Source organism: Stigmatopora nigra, chromosome 11, assembly GCF_051989575.1.
Source record: "Stigmatopora nigra isolate UIUO_SnigA chromosome 11, RoL_Snig_1.1, whole genome shotgun sequence".
NCBI lineage: Eukaryota > Metazoa > Chordata > Actinopteri > Syngnathiformes > Syngnathidae > Stigmatopora > Stigmatopora nigra.
The window spans coordinates 4,086,531-4,106,692 of record NC_135518.1 but is presented as its reverse complement, the minus strand read 5'-3'; the positions used below and the strand labels follow the sequence as shown (position 1 = coordinate 4,106,692).

Sequence of the window (20,162 nt, the reverse complement as noted above, 5' to 3'; positions counted from 1 at the left end):
CATCCCCTGTCGTCAAAAAAGTGCCTTCAATGGCAGCCAATGAGTTAAAAGGGACCTTTAAAATGCCCCCAAACCAATAGGAAGTAACCCGGAAATGCCCAAAAGAACCGAAAAATCCCAGACAGTTCTTCCAAGGCAAAAGGAAATCATCCAACATGATGACGGAAGTATTAATTTTCTGTATCGCTTATCCTCACAAGCCTAGGGGAGAACATACAAACTCCACACAGCGAGGACTGATGTAGGGTTGAACCCTTGACCCCAGAATTGTAAGCCGGATGCGCTAACTACTTCGGCTGCCCTTGCTGGAATTAATAACTTTAAAATCAAAGTGAAATGAAAATTCAATGAAAGTAAAAAATAAGTGATTCGGGTGGCCCAGCGGCTTAAGTGGTTGGCGAGTCGGCTTCACAGTGAGAGTCCTGGGTTCAAATCCAGGTCGGTCCACCTGTGTGGAGTTTGCATGTTCTACCCGGGCCTGCGTGGGTTTTCTTTGGGTACTCCAGCTTCTTCCCACATTTCAAAGACATGCATGGTAGGCTGATTGGACACTCTAAATTGCCACCTAGGTATGAGTGTGAACGTGAATGGTTGTTTTCTCCTTGTGCCCTGTGATTGGCCGGCCAAAAATTCAGGGTGTCCCCTGCCTTTGGCCCGAAGTCAGCTGGTATATGCTCCAGCACACCCCGCGACCCTAATGAGGATGGAGTGGTTCAGAAAATGAGATGAGAAAATGAACTCAATGCCTGCTATTGACAATGATAGATGTCAAATTCACTTATAATGGTTGTGGATGCTCATTTTTCAGTGGCATTGATGCTGCTAAACATCCAATCCATTTTGACTCGGAGGTCAAATTGGATTGGACGTCTTGCAGCATCAATGGTAGCAAGTAAGTTACATTTTTGTGGCCAAAACTAAACTAGTCCGACCCATATAAAATCTAGTTGGCATTAATGCGGCCCACAAACCAAGCTGAGTTTGACACCCATGATTTAGGGTGTTCAATCATCCTACCACGCTTAATAGTAATCTCCTTAAATGACTCCTGCCCCTTTCCTTCTGTTCTGCTTATCCTCACAAGGGTCGTGGTGGTGCTGGAGCAAATCCAGGCTAACAATGGACAGTGGGTTGGGAACATCTTGTGTAGGATGCCAGCCGTTTTCATCTCTAAATTAATGATCTATTAGTATTTTCTATTGCAGTCCATTCCATGTTTTAGTGAGGCATTGCCATGTTAACTGTGACGTTTATAGCTTCATCATAGTTTTAGGATGTTTTTTTTCCCTATTACATTTAAAAAGTTCACCTGGCAAAAAAACTCAGCAGTTTAGTATCCTTAAAGAGACAAGGCCCCTCACAATTTACGATGTATAGCTTGTTTGATGTTCCCCTCCCCCATGTCTGTAAAAAGGCCTCCTTTACTGAGGAATAAAAAAGGTTTCTCCTCTTCATGGTGATATCATGAAAACACTTGTGAGATCAACCTTTCAATAGTTTTCTTTCCACAAGTTTTTAGTGATAATATCTTTTCTCACATGTTTTGACAGCCAAGTGTTTCACACACACACACATTAGCGGGCTGGAGTGATGCTCTGTCAATTTCAGGAAGGCCTTGACAGCTTCATTTTTCAAGTGAGAAGCCGCGTCGCTCTTGAGCGTGCACCTGCGTGAACAAATCCTTCAGGATTTCAAAAGGTCGGCGTCTTTATGGTATGCGGGGTGTCAACGATGTGAATGACAACAACAACCCAAAAACTCATGCGTGAACTAAATGGCTGCCAAAACAGCTTTAGAAAGTAACAGTTGAATTTTCTTAAAAGGTAGTATTCATGTTATATTTTTCCATAACCTTTTTAAATTACGCATATTTACAATTTTTGTTAAAAATATCTTATGTTTATCTATCTCCTCTCATTTTCTCAACCACGTCATCCTCACTAGGGTCGCGGGGGTGCTGGAGCCCATCCCAAAGGCGGGGGACACCCTGAATTGGTGGCCAGGCAATAACAGGGCACAAGGAGACAAACAACCATACACACTCACACCCATACATAGGGGCAATTTAGAGTGTCCAATCAGTCTATCATGCTTGATTTTGGAATGTGGGAGGACACCAAAGTACCCAGAGAAAAGCCACACAGGCCCAGGGGGAGAACATGCAAACTCCACACAAATGGACCGACTTGGATTTGAACCCACGTCCCCCACTGTGAGGCTGACATGCTACCCATTCATCTGCTGGGCAACTCATGATTATGTATTTCTAATATGAAAAATATAGAACATGTTATTTTGAATAGATTACAACAACAAAATATAAAAATAAATACATTTATCAACTAAGATTTTTAAAGTAAATTCATTGTATTTTATGATTCATTACTTTTATCAGAAACATTTTTTTTAATTCCAAAGTAAAGAAAGAAAATCAACAGCAAGATACATTAAAAATACATTAAAAATTAATAAAAGTAAATAATGATGAATAAAGTTTAATTTAATCTAAATAAATGAACACGTGAGTTGGGATTTTTCAAATGACGAAACTCATTTAATCTCAGCCAACTGTGCAGTGGTTCTGTTCATCTCCTTGTGCCCTGCGATTGGCTGTCCACCAAATCAGCAAGTTTAGGCTCCAGCACCCCTCGTGATCCTAGTGAGGATAAAGCGGTTCAGAAAAACAGAGGAGATGAGATTCTTTTCTATAGAAAAATGTGGATAACATTAATAATCATTAAAAAAATGCCTATCTGCTCCAGGGTTGTTTGATGACCAATCTGGAGACATCCCACTCCATCATACGCCAGCTGGGGAAGACTCCAGGTCCCCGTTCCCTAATGAGGTCAGGCACTATAGAAAATCAGTGTATAGATGGATAAAAAAGGAAAGTATGGCAGGAATTTGAGAGAGAAAATGCAGAGGAGGTAGATTGCTGAGGCCATGTTTGAGAAGGGGATCCACTGAATAGACATTTGCACAAAAATAGCAAGAGTCTGTCAGACCCCCCAGCAGCTAGACCACAATACAAGAAGTCATTAGCAATAAGTCACTCAATCTCTTCAAGCGGCTGGCTCTCCCACATTCTCTTCTTTCTATGTCGTCGCCCACCCTTTCCCTTTCCACTTATCTCGGCATCTTTCTGTTTATGACTATGAATAATCAAAAGAAATAATGACAGGAGCCAAACACTTTATAATAAGGGCCTAAAAGGTCGGCATGTATTATTTTGAGAGCGGACGTGTAAGAAAAGTACACTCAATTGTGTTGAAATTGAACAACGCGGTCTCAGGGCTTTTGTGCTTGGTGACGTCTACTGAATCGGCCAGAAAATGCGGCACAAACACTTGAAATCTTATCAGTTGTCAACGGAAGTCAGACTCCTCTGCCAAGAGTGGCAGACAAGCAATGGGATTTCCTTCTGTTGTTTGTATTTCTGTACAGTACTGGGAAAGAGATTTACAAGTATGCTTTACTGAGAGAAGTCGCGGTCAATTAGGCTGCCACGGTTCGTATAAATGTCATCGTCTAGCTAATTAGTCCACAAGCATTTAATCCTGTGCATACATTGTTGATTCCAAAGTGGTCCAAAATCTTTTTTTGAGCCTCCTGATAGAAAATATTCCCTTTTTTTTAAATCTCTGTAATTAAAAAAAGAGTAAATACCCATTTATAATTTATTTTTTAATTTTTTATTCATTCATTCATTTTCTGAACCACTTATCCTCACAAGTGCTGAAGCCTATCCCAGCAAACTATGGGAACCTGGTGGAGAATACTTTCCATCGGTGGCCATCAAATCTCAGGTTGTTGTTTTTTTTTTTTTAATTTTAAAAATTATTTTAAAAGAAAAAAAGTGGGGAACATATTCTCCTGTTTTTTTTCTTTTTTTTTAAAGAAACTCCCTTAAAAATTGCTTAGATCCTATATAGTAGGCCATTTATTCCTATTATTCCTATTTTTTTAAAAACAGTAAATATTTTCTTTTTGTTGATTGTATTTTAAAAATATACAATCTAAACACATGTAAATGAAATGGATGAAAAATGAATGTTAATTTTTAAATATTTTTTTATGTTGAAAAATGTACAAATACTCAATAAGAAATGTTCTCTTGTAAATATTCTCAGATGTTTTGTTTTAATTTATGTAAAACATTTAAAAAAAACTGTAAACTCATTCATCCTCCATACTACGCATCCTCGAAAGGGTTGCGGGGGTTCTGGAGCCTACCCCAGCTGACTTTGGATGGTAGATGATGAAAAATAATGAATGAACTTATAAAACTTAAATACTTAAACTAAACTTAAAATACAGGAAAAAACAGTATTCGGAATGATGGCACTAACTCTCTGATTGAAAAAAGACGGTGCAATTCTTGTCAAAAAGGCAAAAATGAACAAGTGAAAGGTAAGAAAGTTAACACCTTCAAATAATGCTGCCAAAATTCAAGTGCATTCATAGGCAGTCGATGGACCATTTTTCTTTCCTTCCTCTCTCTGATGACAAGACAATAGGGGTGAAAGTTAGCAACCTTACCTGTGAACTTTATGTCATATCTGGTATGTGGGGATAGGATGACACATTTGACCTGTGGGCAACCAAACCAGACTTGTCAGTGGAAAAGAAGCTGTCATTCCGGGATCTGTATTGGATACACTAACCGTCCCCCGGAGCAAGACATTTCCCTGGCTATCACTTTTTTTTCCAACTTTGGCATAATCCCTCCATAACATGATATGTGAACGTGAAGAAATGCATGCCGCTGGTACGGATGAGGGAAAACTTGACGTTTTTAGTGAGTTACCACTGTCCTTGTAGATGACAGACATAGTCAATGGAGGGAACCACAGCTCGTCATGGTCAATGGTGTTCCAGGGAGGCACTGACAGATTCAGTGAGTTCACAGAAGAAGATTGAGAAGCGTAGGTTGAGGAAAAGATGTAATAGAAAAGAATAAGATAAGAAGAGATGAAGAGAAAGAGAAAATGGGCAGAGAGAAGAGACAAGGATAAAAAAGAAGAAAAAGAATAGGAAAATATGTACATGAGATGACTTTAATGCTACTTTCAGCCAAGTCAATTACAAATCTAACTTTCGGCAGGTTCAAACGCTTTCATTGTTTTATTCAAACCGGTAAGTAAGGTAGCATAAATCCTCGCCAACTCATGTTTTTGTGTCACTATTGTATCCTTCTATTCTACTCATCTATCCAGCATTTTCGCAGGAAACACTTCATTGTAAACCATTCGATCATTTTCTGAACCGGTTTTCCTCACGAGGCTCACAGTGGGTGCTGGAGCCTATCCCAACTAACTTTTGGGAACCAGGGGAGGGGGGGACAGTAACCCAAAGAAACCCCATGCAAACTTCACATACTAAGGAACAACCTTGGATTAAACACTATACCAACAACTGCAAAATGAGGATAATGTGGTTCTTCAAAATATTTACAGCAATAAATGGATTCCAATCTACCGTTCTGCATGTCCAAATAGCTGAAAATACAGCTGATGTTATACATTTACCTCATCAACCTGCACATCTTAAGCAGAACATAACCACTGGTAATCAGACAATGATTTCCTCGGATTGTAATTAAGTCACTAAGCAGTTTGTGACCGAGAATGATTGCTTAAAAACACATTGCCGGACTTCGGGGCATGTCTGAAAAGGGATTTTCCTGGATTTTGTATGTCCCAAAGGATAGTAAAGCAGGTCATCTGTTGACCGAAGGGTCAGTGCTTTCCGTTTCAGCTCCGACTCCAGCTGATAAAGCTTCACTGTGCTAGACACTGACCACCAAGGCAGCAACTGCTATCTAAGTTTGTCCTGTTTTCACTGGAGTCAACAACAAAAAAACAGTAAATACTTTCCCAACTTAGAGTTCTTTAGAGTCAGACAAGCAAATGTCTCACATTTTTCTGCTTCCAGCCCAGCAATTAACCCCAAGTTCAAGGCAATCTTAGAAAAGACTAATGTCTGGTAGGGTTAGTAACCCCATGTCTTGATAAGAGAACGTTGGGGAGATGTTTTCATGTGTTATCGTCGCCAGGTGGACGTCATCCGAGAAAGAAATTATCGCAGAGTGGTACAGGTCATCCCGACTTTATTATGGCTGAACTGGTTTCATGAATTATTGTCAGGAACCCCCCAACTCACTGCTCTCATTAACTCATTGGCTCTCTTTGAGTGTGGAACAAAAACCAAAGTTGCTTTAAAAATGAGCTAGTTCCATGTTGACAACACTAAATTTGCTATATTAACACTTAGAACACTCAAACTAATTAAAAAGTTAGACTTTTTCTTCATGAAAAAACTTGTGATGGATGTCCATTCAACTTGGACAAGGAGAAAATTCCAATTCTGACCTCTGTAACCTTTGACCTCATGACCCCGAATTTTGCTTTTTGAGTTTCATATTACAAACATATCTTACAAGTTTGATAATAATAACTTACTTCATTGAAATGATCACAAAATTCCTTTATTGATCTCTATGATCTTCTACAGTCTACACCAAAATATCATCACGTCTGTTTCATATTACAACTACAATATACAGAAATTATTATATTATCCCCTTTATTCTTATTGAGTTGAGTACAAACATAGAGACAAAGGGTTGTTCATTCAGCCCTTTCAGTCCAAATGTATTGGACATCTATTGGCAGCAATGGCACTGAAACATAATCAGTCAATGCCAACCATCCCAATTAAAATGAAGTTTATTTCTATTGTTGTCAATGGCAGTAAATGAGTTAAATCACGCTATTATACTCTGCACACATAGGCATTGTCCTCAGTATCAAGAGGGATTTAGGAACGTCTCGCGGAAACATTCTCAGCCTCGCACATGGTTGCCAAACTCTGTTATTGGGGGGGCCACACTGGGAAAACAGGTGTGTGAGGCCTGAGAAAAAAAACATTCCGGCTCAGGGAAGTAAACACAGCAGAAGAAGAGGAGATATTTGGCAAACCAAATGGAAGGATGTGATGAAACACGTTCATAATGAACTACGGTTTACTGGCTGAGAGTCCGCAACACACAATCCACTTGCTAACACACAAGCCCCAGGTAACAACAAATAACTGCAATAATAATGACTAATTAAGCAGGCAGTCTACAAGAGTGTCAGTTTAAATTTATCTTACATCGAACACCATCAATGGCAGGCAAAATATTTGTTTCCCTGTGGTTATTCGTGCACTTTGTGGTGAAAGCTTTAGTATGACAATGAAAGTATTCAATTCAATTCAGGTCAATTCAATTTAATTCAATTTCAATCACACCAAAACATGACCTTTAGCCCGCAAACCTTCCCAGTTCAAATAAATTGGCTACTGACATCAATGGCACCCAGTGATTCGGGACCCTGTGACAAAAACCAGAGGACATCTGGTATTTTTCCTTCAATCTGTCTATTTTTAACGCATTACCTGCCATCAAATGAATATACGAAATTAATATATCTCAATTCAATCTCTGAAAGACAATATGCCCCATAACCCCTCCCAGTTCAAATGGAGTGGACATCTATTACCAGTCCCTCTATAATGGGAAGCAAAGGAAAACACATCATTTTCATCCACGCGTTAGAAAAATATTGCAGTCAGGTATGTTGAGTCACTCAAGCACAAATTTGTCCTCCGCTCACTTATTGACATTTAAAGCTGCGTTAAGGCTTCGCGAGTCCCTTCAAAATAAACAAACTGGCATTCCACTCGCAAATGAGAAAATGCTGTGATTGGCGAGAGCCAGGCTCGCACCCAAAACCCAACACTGCAGGCTTTATGTACGTAAACACGTAAGGCACTCAGGAACTTCAGCGGGATGTACAGTAAATACTCTAGCCTGAAGCAGAAAATGAAGATGGATAATAAAACTCAAAACAGGTGTTTTCTATTGGAGGTCTCATAGCCGCCAGGATATGACGATCTGGAGAGCATCTGCAGTTTCGGTCTCCAGTTTACTTGCTCTTAAAATCCATCCTTCAAAACTGATTTATTGGCAGAAATTAGTTTTTAGAGCTGATAGATCAAATGCCAAGACTAAGATGTGAGGAAATACCAACATCATTTAAGAAGTACAAGAGGCGGGAAGAACACAAAATCGTGGGAATCAAAGACTATCCCAGCTAATACGGGCATTTGTTGGGACGACCCTGAATTGGTGGGCAGCCAATCGTAGGGCACAAGGAAACGGGCAACCATTCACACTCACACTCATATCTAGGGGCAATTTTTAGAGTGCTCAACCAGCCTCGCAGGTCTGTTTTTGAGGATGTGGGGGGAAATGGAGTACCTGGAGAAAAACCAGACAGGGCCAAGGAGAATATGCAAACTCCACACAGGAAGGTCGGAAGCCAATCAGTCAACTCTCAATCACAGAAATGTGAGGCGGACGTGCTAAGTACTCTTGCCCCAGACTTGACCCATTATTTGTATGTGCATAGTGTATTTATTTAGATTATTTATTTATTTTAAAATCTTGATTGACAACTGATTTTGTCCCTTTACAACCTGATTGCTAACTGGGAAGGTTTGTCTAGGGATAAACTGGTTAATTTGCTGCTCGTTTCAACTCCTAATTATATATCAGAGACTCTTTGTTATACATATACTTATATGTAATCATGACTATTGGTACATGAACTGCTTTCATATGCTGGTTAGTGCAAACACGTTCTATTTTTCATATTTTCATCTATATGGTAAGACAGAAAGAAGACTGACAAAACACATGTAGGCAACGTGTTGGAGCAAATCTGCTTCTAGTTATGGCATTATAGAAATGATTGTGACAGGAGTTAAAAGGCTACCATTTCATCAATCCAACATTGAAAGACAGACCTCCCGCCACACAGTCTTCCTGCTCATAAATATGATCGCTCACGTCAGGCGGTAAGTTGCAGGCACTCCATACATCAGTTCCTAAGTGGAAACCTGGATAGGCATGATTTCAATCCATCTAGTACGAAGTGGCAGGCTTTACGTGGAGGTTTTTGCCTGGATCCTATCAGAGCGGTTCACCACAGTCAATTGCCTGTCAGGGAAGGGAAACCCAAGGGGGAGGGGTGCTGAAAAATGCCACCGACAACACTAATGAACGAAAAAGTGTGTGAAAAGTCTGCTTGCGGAAGAGGTTTCCTGTGTATTTTCACACAAAAGAAGGATGGAGACGAGGATGAAAAGGCCTGAAAGACACATCCTGCGCATGCTACGTGGAAAAAAAGAGGAAGGAGGCAGTGATTGTTATTATTTTGCTTTTCTCTCACACACTTAGGAACTCACAGAGAACTCCAGCGCTCTATTTGTAGACTATCCTCCACAGCTGCTGAGATCTTTTGCGCATTATTCTAACCAGCTGCTTCATTTGCCATCATATCCTGGAAGTTTCTACGGTTTTAACACCTGGATTTAGTGATAATAGCACCATTAACCCAAGTGATATCCTTTCCCACTAAAGACAGGTTGCAGGGAAAAGCGCTCAATACCTTTGGACTGAAGGAAGGGGGATCTATTGTGCATGGAATGATGCCAACCCTCCCAGTCCAAATTGAATTGATGTTTTTGTTTGTGAGCACTGGCTGTGAATGATCATCTTTCAGTTCAATTTCAGTTAATGGAAGCAAATGGGGTGATCGGTGACCATTTTGAAAGTAAAATATGTGTACTTATATTTAACTTTTTTTGTGTTTTAATTTTTCTATTTTAAAATTCCTATAAAAAAATATAAACATTCAAATATTCAGTTAATTCATGGGAAAAAATATGATTAGTTGACTATAAAAATGAATTGTTTGTGCCAATGATGAATGAATGGTGATCAATGATCATTTTGAAAGAAAATACATCTTGAAAAATTAATATACATATATTTATATATATATATATATGTACATATATTTAAAATCTTGAAATTTCGATTGAAAAATGTAAACATTCAAATATTCATTTAATTCATGGAAAACAATTGTGAATAGTTGATTATAAAAATGAATTGTTTGTGCCAACGGGTATAAATATAACATCTTGTCTTGGTTGCATCACATTTCTGCCTATCTGGCTTAGCCAAGACATTGCATGCGATGGCTTTTTCGCCTTCAAAATGAAAACAGACAATTTCTTGGAAAACAAGCGGTGACCTTAAATTAGCGGAGCAGGAAACTGAGCAAATGAGCTGATAACACAGCATGACTTTGGAGAAACAATGTTGGAACGCTGCTTATTTTAAGACACGTTTGAAACCTCAAATATGCTTTAAAATTTTGCTTCAACTCTTTGGCTGTCATTGACAGAACTGCTAATCATATCAAATGGATGGAATTTTGATGGCCTTTAATGACACTCAAGCTGTGCACTCATAGCTTGTGTTCCCAGTTTAGATGAATTGGAGGTTTAACGTCACGGATTCCAGGATTGAAAAATAAAACAATAAAAAATGTAACAAAAAAAGGGCTGATTCAATTTTGAAGTAATGACGTTGAAGGTTAAAGAGTTTACAAACATGTTTTTGTTCGACATAACCCGAGAACGAATTAAAAGATTATGATCAAACTTGCAGGATATGTTTATATTTTGAGAATAAGTGATTATATTATAGGATCATCAGGTAAAGAGGCTAGAATTTTTTTTCGCTAACTTGATTCATACGAACAAACATCTTTAACTAGTTATTATAGTGATACTTATTGGTTTTCCCCAGTAGTTTATGAGTTTTGACAATCAACCAATTTACAACGTCGCATTCAGCCCTCACCTCTTAAAATGGTTCCGAGACATTATTTTAACTTAGCAACATGTTTTCGGCCACATGTAACCAAGAAGCTTGCCGAGTCTGACCTAATGAAAAATCAAATGCTGAAAACATGGAGAGAAAAAAAAATCGACGTACAAAGCAAGTGAAGTGTTGATGTAACTAAATCCAGCATATTGGCCCAAAACATGGAAGCCCATTTTTCAAATGATTTTCATAAGTCAAATACGTTTGTTCAGTTACAAGAGAGGTGTGATTTGAGTCATTGATTCAGTGGTGTGAAACAGAGCCAGATGTGTTTTGAGTAGGTTGTAAATGCTACCCTGTGTTCATGCCACATGTCGCAGGGTTAACAACGGGCCAGCTATTACGGCCAAAAGTCCAGAGAAAACGTGGTTGAAATGAAAGTTTACGGATGAGGTGAAATATGCCATATCGTTTATCAGGAAATAAGGTTGCCGAGTGAAATGGGTTGTAATGAAGCACGATTGGTGCCCCAGAAGCAATTTATTTTACCTCTGTGTCACAGTGTGGCCTTTGTGTGATCACTGTTATGACAGGAATGAGGAATTTGCTCTCACGCTTGACTACATCATCACCAACCACAACCATTAACCAAAATGGCCCATTGAGTGGGGATGGGAACTTTTTTATAGTAGAGGTATGAGCCAAAAGAATGATCAAGATTACTACACAGGTTTTAAAAATGTAATTATTCAATTGGTTTTTGTTTTTTTAGTTCTAATTTATAAACAGGGGTTGTTGTTTAGCCTGTCAGTGTCACAGTTCTGGGATCGAAGGTTTGTGTGGAGTTTAGTTGTTTTCCCCTGGATTGTGTGGGTTTTCTCTGGGTACTCTGGTTTCCTCCATCATGCTAAAAACATGCAGGATAAACTGGCTGAAGACTCTAAATTACCCCTAAGTATGAGTGTGAGTGTGCATGGTTGTCTGTCTCCTTGTGCCCCGCAATTGGCTGGCTACCAATTTAGGGTGTCCACGGCCTTGTGATTGACTCCAGGGAAGCTCCAGCTCCATAAGGATAAGCGGTTCAGAAAATGAAAGAATTTGTTGATGGACAATTTTAATTTGATAGTAGCACAAAAAAGTTAAAGAAGTTCTGCTAAAACTGTTGTAAATTGTTTTTGGCAGCATACAAAATATAATCGGGAGTATTGTTCTGTTTGAATTTATGGAATTCCTGAGGCTTTTGTCTGGGAATATTAATTCCTTTAGGAATTGATAACATTTCGTCAGTATGTGAATTTTTTCTTCTGTTTTATGTCAAATTTATCCTTTCCTAACTACCTAGTGGCAATAGGCGGGAGAAATCCTGAATAGCTTGCCAGCCAATCGCAGAGCACACTTTGACAAACAACCATTCATGCTCACACTCATACCTAGGGACTATTTAGAATGTTCAACCAAGCTAGCATGCAATTTTTTGGAATGTGGAAACCAGAGCGCCAGGAGAACACCCTCACGCAGGTTTGGGGAGAACATGCATACTTCACAAGGAACCCACCAGGGATTGAACCCTCGATCTCTGAGGCAGACATGCCAACCGCTTTTCACTGTACAGAATGTTTTTATGGTTGCCATTGAAAAATATTTGGTGGCACTGAAACTGAAAGCCATAATTTAAAGGCTTGGTCTGATGATAAGTGTTAAACTTAATTGTCCAAGCATGGAAGGGTGGTCCTAATGTAGGGGTGGGCAATCTTTTCGGCCCGGGGGCCACATTGACTTTAAAAATTTGACAGTTGCGCCGGGTCAGCACAAGATACGATACATATAAAAAACTGAATCCGTTAACAGTACATATGAAACATCAACAGAAAAAAAGGACTAAAGTATTAACATACTCATCACTCATCATTAAAGTAAAAAGTATAAAGTACAAAGTAAATTGAAAAGGAATGTATTAAGAAATATTAAAATATAATTTAAAAAAAAGAGAGGGGCTGTAAAACACGAAAAACAAATAAGAGTGACGGCAGCATCTTGAAAAAATTCAATCAAACTATGATGTTGGTTATCAAACCCCTCAATCTGAAGTTTTCATCTTTTTTTTTGTCTGATGTAAAGGGGTCCCACCCGACTACAAACTACGATATGCTCCATGGAAAATGAACGGATGGGTTAAATAGTAGCCATGCATGCAATGTCTTCCCTATTTCATCAACAAAGAATAACGACACACATGTCAAGCATGTGATTACAAAAAAATAAAGCACTCCTAGCTATAAAACTTAATAATCCAAGTGACTACTTTGAGGATTTAAGAATAAAAGTTAACCCCATAAAGATCTGCCATACCCTCCCGGTAAAAATTAATTGGATGTCATTCATCGCCAATATCATCCATTCATACATTTTCTGAACTGCTTATTCGACACACTAACCACGCGGCCTTCATTAATCCTAGGCACGTACTAAGCATTTAGGTAACCTTAAATTTGGACACAATTATTAACATGTTTTTCTTCATATGCCTTGGAACAATTGTGACATTTAGAGTCAATACACTACGTTATTACTAAGTTTTAAGTGGGTGCATTCTATATTTGGGTTACTCAAAAAGCAAGACTGACCTTTTCCGAGACTGGTGAGTTGGTGCCCACTTCCTGCTATTGAAGCTTCAGAAAATGGCTCCACAGTGGGAGAACTGGATGGACAATGGCACAGCTCAACAGACAATAGATCAGAGACCATTGACTGGTCCCTGACATATAAACACAAGTCACTTCAAAACCCGGCGATTCTATGCCAACACTAGGGTTGTAAAACTTTGACAATAGTCAAAAACATGATTTGCTTGAGACATGGCAAAGTGTTTTATCACGTCATTGGCTGCCACTGATGAAATGTATTACTGAATTTATTCTTTATATATATATATATATATATATATATATATATATATATATATATATATATATATATATATATATATATATATATATATATATATATATATATATATATATATATATATATATATATATATATATATATATATATATATATATATATATATATATATATATATATATATATATATATATATATATATATATATATATATATATATATATATATATATATATATATATATATATATATATATATATATATATATATATATATATATATATATATATATATATATATATATATATATATATATATATATATATATATATATATATATATATATATATATATATATATATATATATATATATATAAAATTGTGGTCTACAATTGATTTCAATGAGAGTTTAATTAGGGATTTGAAAAGCATCAACACCGCTCTCTGTTCCCTATATGTCACAAAAGAGCCAGGCTGCCTTTCCAAACACATTTGACTTATTAAATATGTCACAACCAATCCAATTTAGATCGAATCAATTTTTTTCTCTTTATCTCCGACTTAATCTCTAAATTTAGGTATATGACAAAAAGTTATATTTAGTATGGAATGCAAACAAATGGGTATGATTACAATCTGCACAATCACATTGATATTTATTATAAACAAGGGGTCAGTATAAAAAATCACATTGATATTTATTATAAACAAGGGGTCAGTATAAAAGTTTAGTTAATGAATAATGATGAGTAATGATGAATAACATAACGTTGACTTTCGGTAAGTAAATATTGTTCTTTTCATTTACACAGTTGACTTGATTGAAATGAGCTTTTAGGAGCAAAAATATCGGTCATCTGCAAACAAACTTGAAGTCATTAATTTTCTGAAGCACTTATCTACACAAGGGTTGCAGGGGGTGCTGGAGCCTATCACAGCTAATTATGGGTACCATGCGGGTCAGACACCCTGAATCGGTGGCCAACCATTTGATGGACAACCATTCATACTCATACCTTGGGGCAATTTAGAATGTCCAACCAGTTTACCAACTTGTGTTTTTGGGATGTGGGAGTAAACCAGAGTACCTGGAGAAAACCAAGCCAAGGGAGAACATGCAAACTACAGACAATGAGGTCTGACATGGAATCGAACCCTAGAACTGTGAGCCTGACGCGCTAACCACTCGGACGCTGGTCCGTGAACCAATGTTAAAAATTTGGCTAACTATGGGTATTTGCCTGCATGTTTGTGCACTTTGAATGACATCTCTGTCCACAAAAAAATTATAAAGTCAATGATAAACCTCAAGGCAAACAATACTGAATTTTCCTTAGTTTTTGTGGACTGAATCACTTAGTTGTTTGCTACTACGGCTATTATTTACCCGTGCCAATACACATAGTGTAGTAGTAGGTAAATAAAATCCCCCAAGGCAAGTGACTAAATTGTTCCATAACAAAATAGAAGCAATGCACGCATGCGCTCCTGAGTTGTTGAAGATAGCAACAAACTGCTGGCAAACATTCGGCCCAGCCACAAACAGGGAGGCGAACACTTGAAACCAGATGGTGTGCAAAGACGATTCGTTCAAAGGAAGCAGTGACATGAAATTGACTCATTCAAGCTTTCAACTTGACATCTTAAAAATGAAATACAGACCTTTTTGGAGTGTGTGAGAAGAACCAAAAGTCTTGTTCACCCTACTTTGTTCTTCTTTGTCATTAAAGCATTCCTTAAGGCAGTCTAGGGGAAGACAATGTAGATATTGAGTGAGGAATCAGGGACAAATGGAGTGTTTTAAGTCATTTGCAGCCATTGACAACAATAAATGTCCAATTAATGTAAATTGGGAGGACTGGCTGACTATCATTGTCCATCTTTTAGCTACATTGATGTCGCTAAACATCCAATCCATTTTATCTCGGAGGGAGAATGAACAAATATTGGTTTTATTTGAGTCGTTCAATTAGTACCTTTTTGGGGAGAAACCCTTCTTTCACTCAATCACTGCCAGTGAGAGAGTTCAAGTTCATTTGAAATAGAACACCTTGCATGGAGGGATCATTTTTCACTGAGATTGACAGCACTACACATCCAATCTAATTTGTCCAAAAGTAATCTTTAACGTCTCACATTACTCACTGGCTGCCATTGAAGGTGAAAGTCATCCCTTCCATTTTGACAAGGGGCTTGAAATAAAAGATCATGATTCATTAGAAGTGAAAGTTTTTTTTTGGGTGAGAGTTTATTCATAAGTTATTGACTACCGTTAATGGATAGATGCATTATCCATATTAAATGGGAGGGGGCGGAAACAAAAGAGTCGTCAGATGAATGTTCATGAAATTAGTCTGATTATAATTCATTGACTGCCACTTTAGTCCAAAATATTTGATTTACGAGGGCCTTTTGGTATTTCTAACTCATTGAAAGCAATAAAACCCCTATGTGCACCATCAAGTCAAAATTTATTTGATGTGTTGTCAAAGAGAGCCAATGTGCTGGAGAAATTATAGTAGTAACTATAGTTGGGGGTGTCAAAATAGGACCCCAATAACACTCATCCAAAGTGTGGCTGTAATCAGCTTATTAGCTCAAGTTTTCTTCCTTGTAAAAGTCAAAACTTGGTTTCCCCAAAAATGTCAATATCTTCAAAGCAGATAAGTGCCATTCCATGCAATGGCTTGGCTAGTCAAGATATTTGCTACCAATTTGGTTGATTGCTAAACCATAAAAATGTCTACCAAAACTGATTACTTTGATAGTCATGTCTACCACAAGTCAATATATTAGCTCATTACTCAGACTACATTGGCCTTGACATTATATCTTTTGCATTAGAACCCCTTGTCAAATTAGGACTGAACATCTGTCATCAATTGCGGTCATTGAGTTGAGCAAACATTCACCTTGACCTCCCAATTAAATCACTTTATATTGCATTAAGTATTGGAGTATTTCATTTTAAAGCCACAACTACATTACAAGTGAAGGTAAATTGCGCAGCAACATTCTAATCAATCTAAGTAATGGGCATCTATTTAACCTGTGTGGGAGGGGAGCATTGAACTATGAACAAATCCAACTGACAAGTTTAAAACTAGTTATACCTTTGTCAAATAAGTCCAGTGTAGTCAATGGATTAACTTAGGATTCCAAGCTAAATTCTCAATTACATGAGAATTTCTACACCAAAACGGTTCTTAAACCTGCCACCGAGGCCACCAAGGCTTTGCATTTGATAGCAAAAGAAGACTAACCCATTAAGCTGAGAGCAAGCGAGTCAACTCGTCAAACAGATTGAATATCTAGTGGCAGTGAAAGACTTTACATGAATCAGTCCAACTCTAAGGTAGAGTTTCAAGGCTTTTTATTTACAATTTCCAAATAGCAGACTCCCGCCTTCATCTGATTGTTTGGTGGCACCGGCATTCCCATGTGAATTCCCACTGTAAGCCCAACTTTCTTCTCAGCTTGCCTCTCCTGGACCTCTTTCTTGAGTTGGAAGCCCTTCTCAACATCAAAACAGTCCATGGGTGTGAAACACAGGGGGGCTTCACCCATAAGAGCATCTAGCCGACCACGCCAGGCCTGAAGCATGGCAGCACTGGCCTCCTGGGGCAGAAGAGCTGGAGCCCAGAAAATTTGTGGCGGCAAAACTTGAAAGCCACAATAGTGCAGGATGCCGTTCTGTTCATATGCAGAAAATTAGAATTGCTTCTCAAGAGGAAAAATTGGAAATAGAAAGTATACCTGAATTGGCCAAAGTGTTACATTCATGTCTCCATTAATACCATCAGCACTAAACATTGATTCCTGAGAGCCAGTGGTGAATGACAGAACAGCTTTTTTGTCCTATTGATAGAAACAAGACTGTTAGCCAAGCAATTTGCCCCTATCAGCACATTAGATTAAACCGGAAGAAAACAAAGTAGACCTTGACAATAGTTGATACGAGTTGCTCACAGCAAATCATAAACTGAATATTTTCTAAAGAAATTAAAATGCAACAGTAAATTATCTTTGAGATAAGTTGATAGGCATTAGGTTTACAGTTCAGCTTGTCTTTAAATTAAATTCCCAAAATTGATCATCGCTCAAAAGAGTTAGGACCTCACCTTAAAGACACCCTGACTGAATCGCTTCTCTTTGGTGTGAGCATAGCCAGGAGTAAGCACACGGTCGATCCAACCCTTCAGGATGGCAGGCAGACCGAACCAGTACATGGGGAACTGAAATAATTCAAACTGGTTTTCAGGTCCACATACCAAAAGGCAATTGATGGCCCGTAAAAGAGTTGAATGCCTACTTGGAAGATGAGGATATCAGCTTCTGAAAGTTTACATTGCTCCTCAGTGATGTCAGCAGAAAGTTTTCCATTCTCCCACGCAGTTTTGGTCTCCTTAGGATAACTGAACGACTCAGTCTGCTTGATTTCACCTGAAAACCAGTTGGAGATGACATTAGGAGCAAAATGGGAGCGTGTACAATATGATGTCCAGAAACCATGACAGGTCTAAGACAGCCAGATTTAATGATCATGTTTCAGCACCAACTAGATATGTTCTTTTTCCCACACCAGGGTCATACAGGAGGTTCTGGAACATATCCCAGCCAACTATTGCCACCAGAGAGGACTAGATATTCAAAACTTGAAGTAGAAGGGGCTGATACGATTTGCCTGTGAGAGGACTTAAAAGTAAAGCTCAAACTTAGTCACCAAATTTTAGTTAGTTTAATTACAGGTACCAAACCATAAAATTTTAACTAGTTTGGCTACCATTGATGTGACTCATCAATTCATCAGAACTGGATTATATACCCAGTTAACCTTTCTAAATAGCAACCAAACAGGGGGTGCCATGATAGTGACAGCTTATTGATTACCGGTGAATCAGTGACATTGCCGAGCCTAAAACTGTCCAAATGCACTTTTGAGCTTCACAATAGCTTAAAATGTATGTGTATTTAAAAGACTTAAAGCAGCCAAATTCCCCTTGGGTCGGAAAACATAACTGTTCAATGGAGCGTGACAGTCTTAAGTAAGGGGGCATCCCTATCAAGTTTCCAAATGACCAGTTTTATACTTTATTTTATCCAAAAATAGCTCATCTGCTCAATATCTAATCAAAGCTGGCATGAAGCCTTGTCACAAAGGCTTCTGCAAAAACTTGATTTGTTATTGTTATTAAATACACCAAAGTTCCTGTCTGGTCAATGTCAACACAACTTGAAAATAAATATGGTTCACACCCAATGTATGGTAGCCACTGCATTAACAGTCAATGAATTAAATGAGCGGAGGGGGGATAGAGTTAGAGTTAAGTTGTTCCCCTCACCAATGATGTCCTCAGCTGTAGCACTGGCGTTAAACTTCATGGCATAAAGGTCAGACACTTTGACAGTGTGGCCTTGGGCAGTCAAAACTTCCACAGCCACATCCTTGGCAGCAGAATTGAAAGACCCAGGGCTCTGGTGGGCATACACGATGAGCACTTTCTTTGCTGCCGATGCTAGACAAAAGAAAACGTTATTGCTTTTTATATAAAGTCGTTAAAGACAGTTCCAAGAAGCAAACTTACCCATTTCTGAAGTGAGATGCTACAAAGCTCACAGCAAGACTGAAGAACTACTACAGTGACTGATACTGCTTGTGAAGGCTTTTTATACTAAGACTAATTGGTTCTCACAGGTGCTGGCAATCCGCTAGCAACCATTGAGAAAGGCTTTCTACAGGTAGCATGTTTCCTGGAAAAATGAATATCCTGGGGCGGCATTGCGACTGAGTTTTGGCTGCCATTAATGGCGCTAGACGCCTAATTGATTTTAGGTCACTTCCTGTTTTGGTAAATGTTTTCTGGGGAAAAAATATGATTATTTCTCAAACTTTTTGTCTCTCATCTCATCTAGGGTCGCGGGGATGCTGGAGCCTATCCCAACTCATTCCAGGTCAGCGGCAGGGGAGACAAAGGACAACCATGCACACTCACACCCATACTTAGGGGCAATTTAGAGTGTCCAATCAGCCTACCTTGCATGTTTTTGGAATGAGGGAGGAAACCGGAGTCCCCAGAGAAAACCCACGCAGGCCTGGGGAGAACATACAAACTACACACAATGATTGCGTGGGTTTTCTCAAGGTTCTCTGATTTCCTCCCCCAAAACATGCATGGAACACATTGAATTGCCCCTAGAAAAGAGACTTTAAATGGTAGGTGTGTCTGTCTCCTTGTGCACTGCGATTTGCTGGCCATCAATTAAGGGTGTTCGCCACCTGATGCTCATAGTCGACTTGTATTGGTTTCAGCACCCCTCGTGACCCTTGTGAGGATAAGGAGTCAGCAAAATTAATAGCTTTAGTCTTTATAGCTGGACCTATTAATCATCACCTGAGCAAACCCAGTCCAAATGGATTTGACCTCTATTGCTGTCAATGTTAGCGATATCATTAATGTAACATGTTTGTGATTCTTTTCCTGGAAAGGTTCAATACAAGAACCACCAGGCCCGTGGCGAACGTTGCATCTC

General features: G+C 38.6%; 1 protein-coding gene across 1 annotated transcript; it reads right to left on the bottom strand.

The window, feature by feature from the left end:
* Nucleotides 1-16,987: 16,987 nt before the first annotated feature.
* On the bottom strand, nt 16,988-19,371 carry LOC144204256 (NAD(P)H dehydrogenase [quinone] 1-like). Its single transcript, XM_077728123.1, has 6 exons — nt 19,217-19,371; nt 18,974-19,147; nt 17,944-18,074; nt 17,753-17,866; nt 17,388-17,489; nt 16,988-17,324 (listed from the first exon to the last, which is right to left on the bottom strand). The coding sequence occupies exons 1-6, from the start codon at nt 19,218-19,220 to the stop codon at nt 16,995-16,997; spliced, it is 855 nt and encodes a 284-aa protein (XP_077584249.1). The 5' UTR covers nt 19,221-19,371; the 3' UTR covers nt 16,988-16,994.
* Nucleotides 19,372-20,162: the final 791 nt, after the last annotated feature.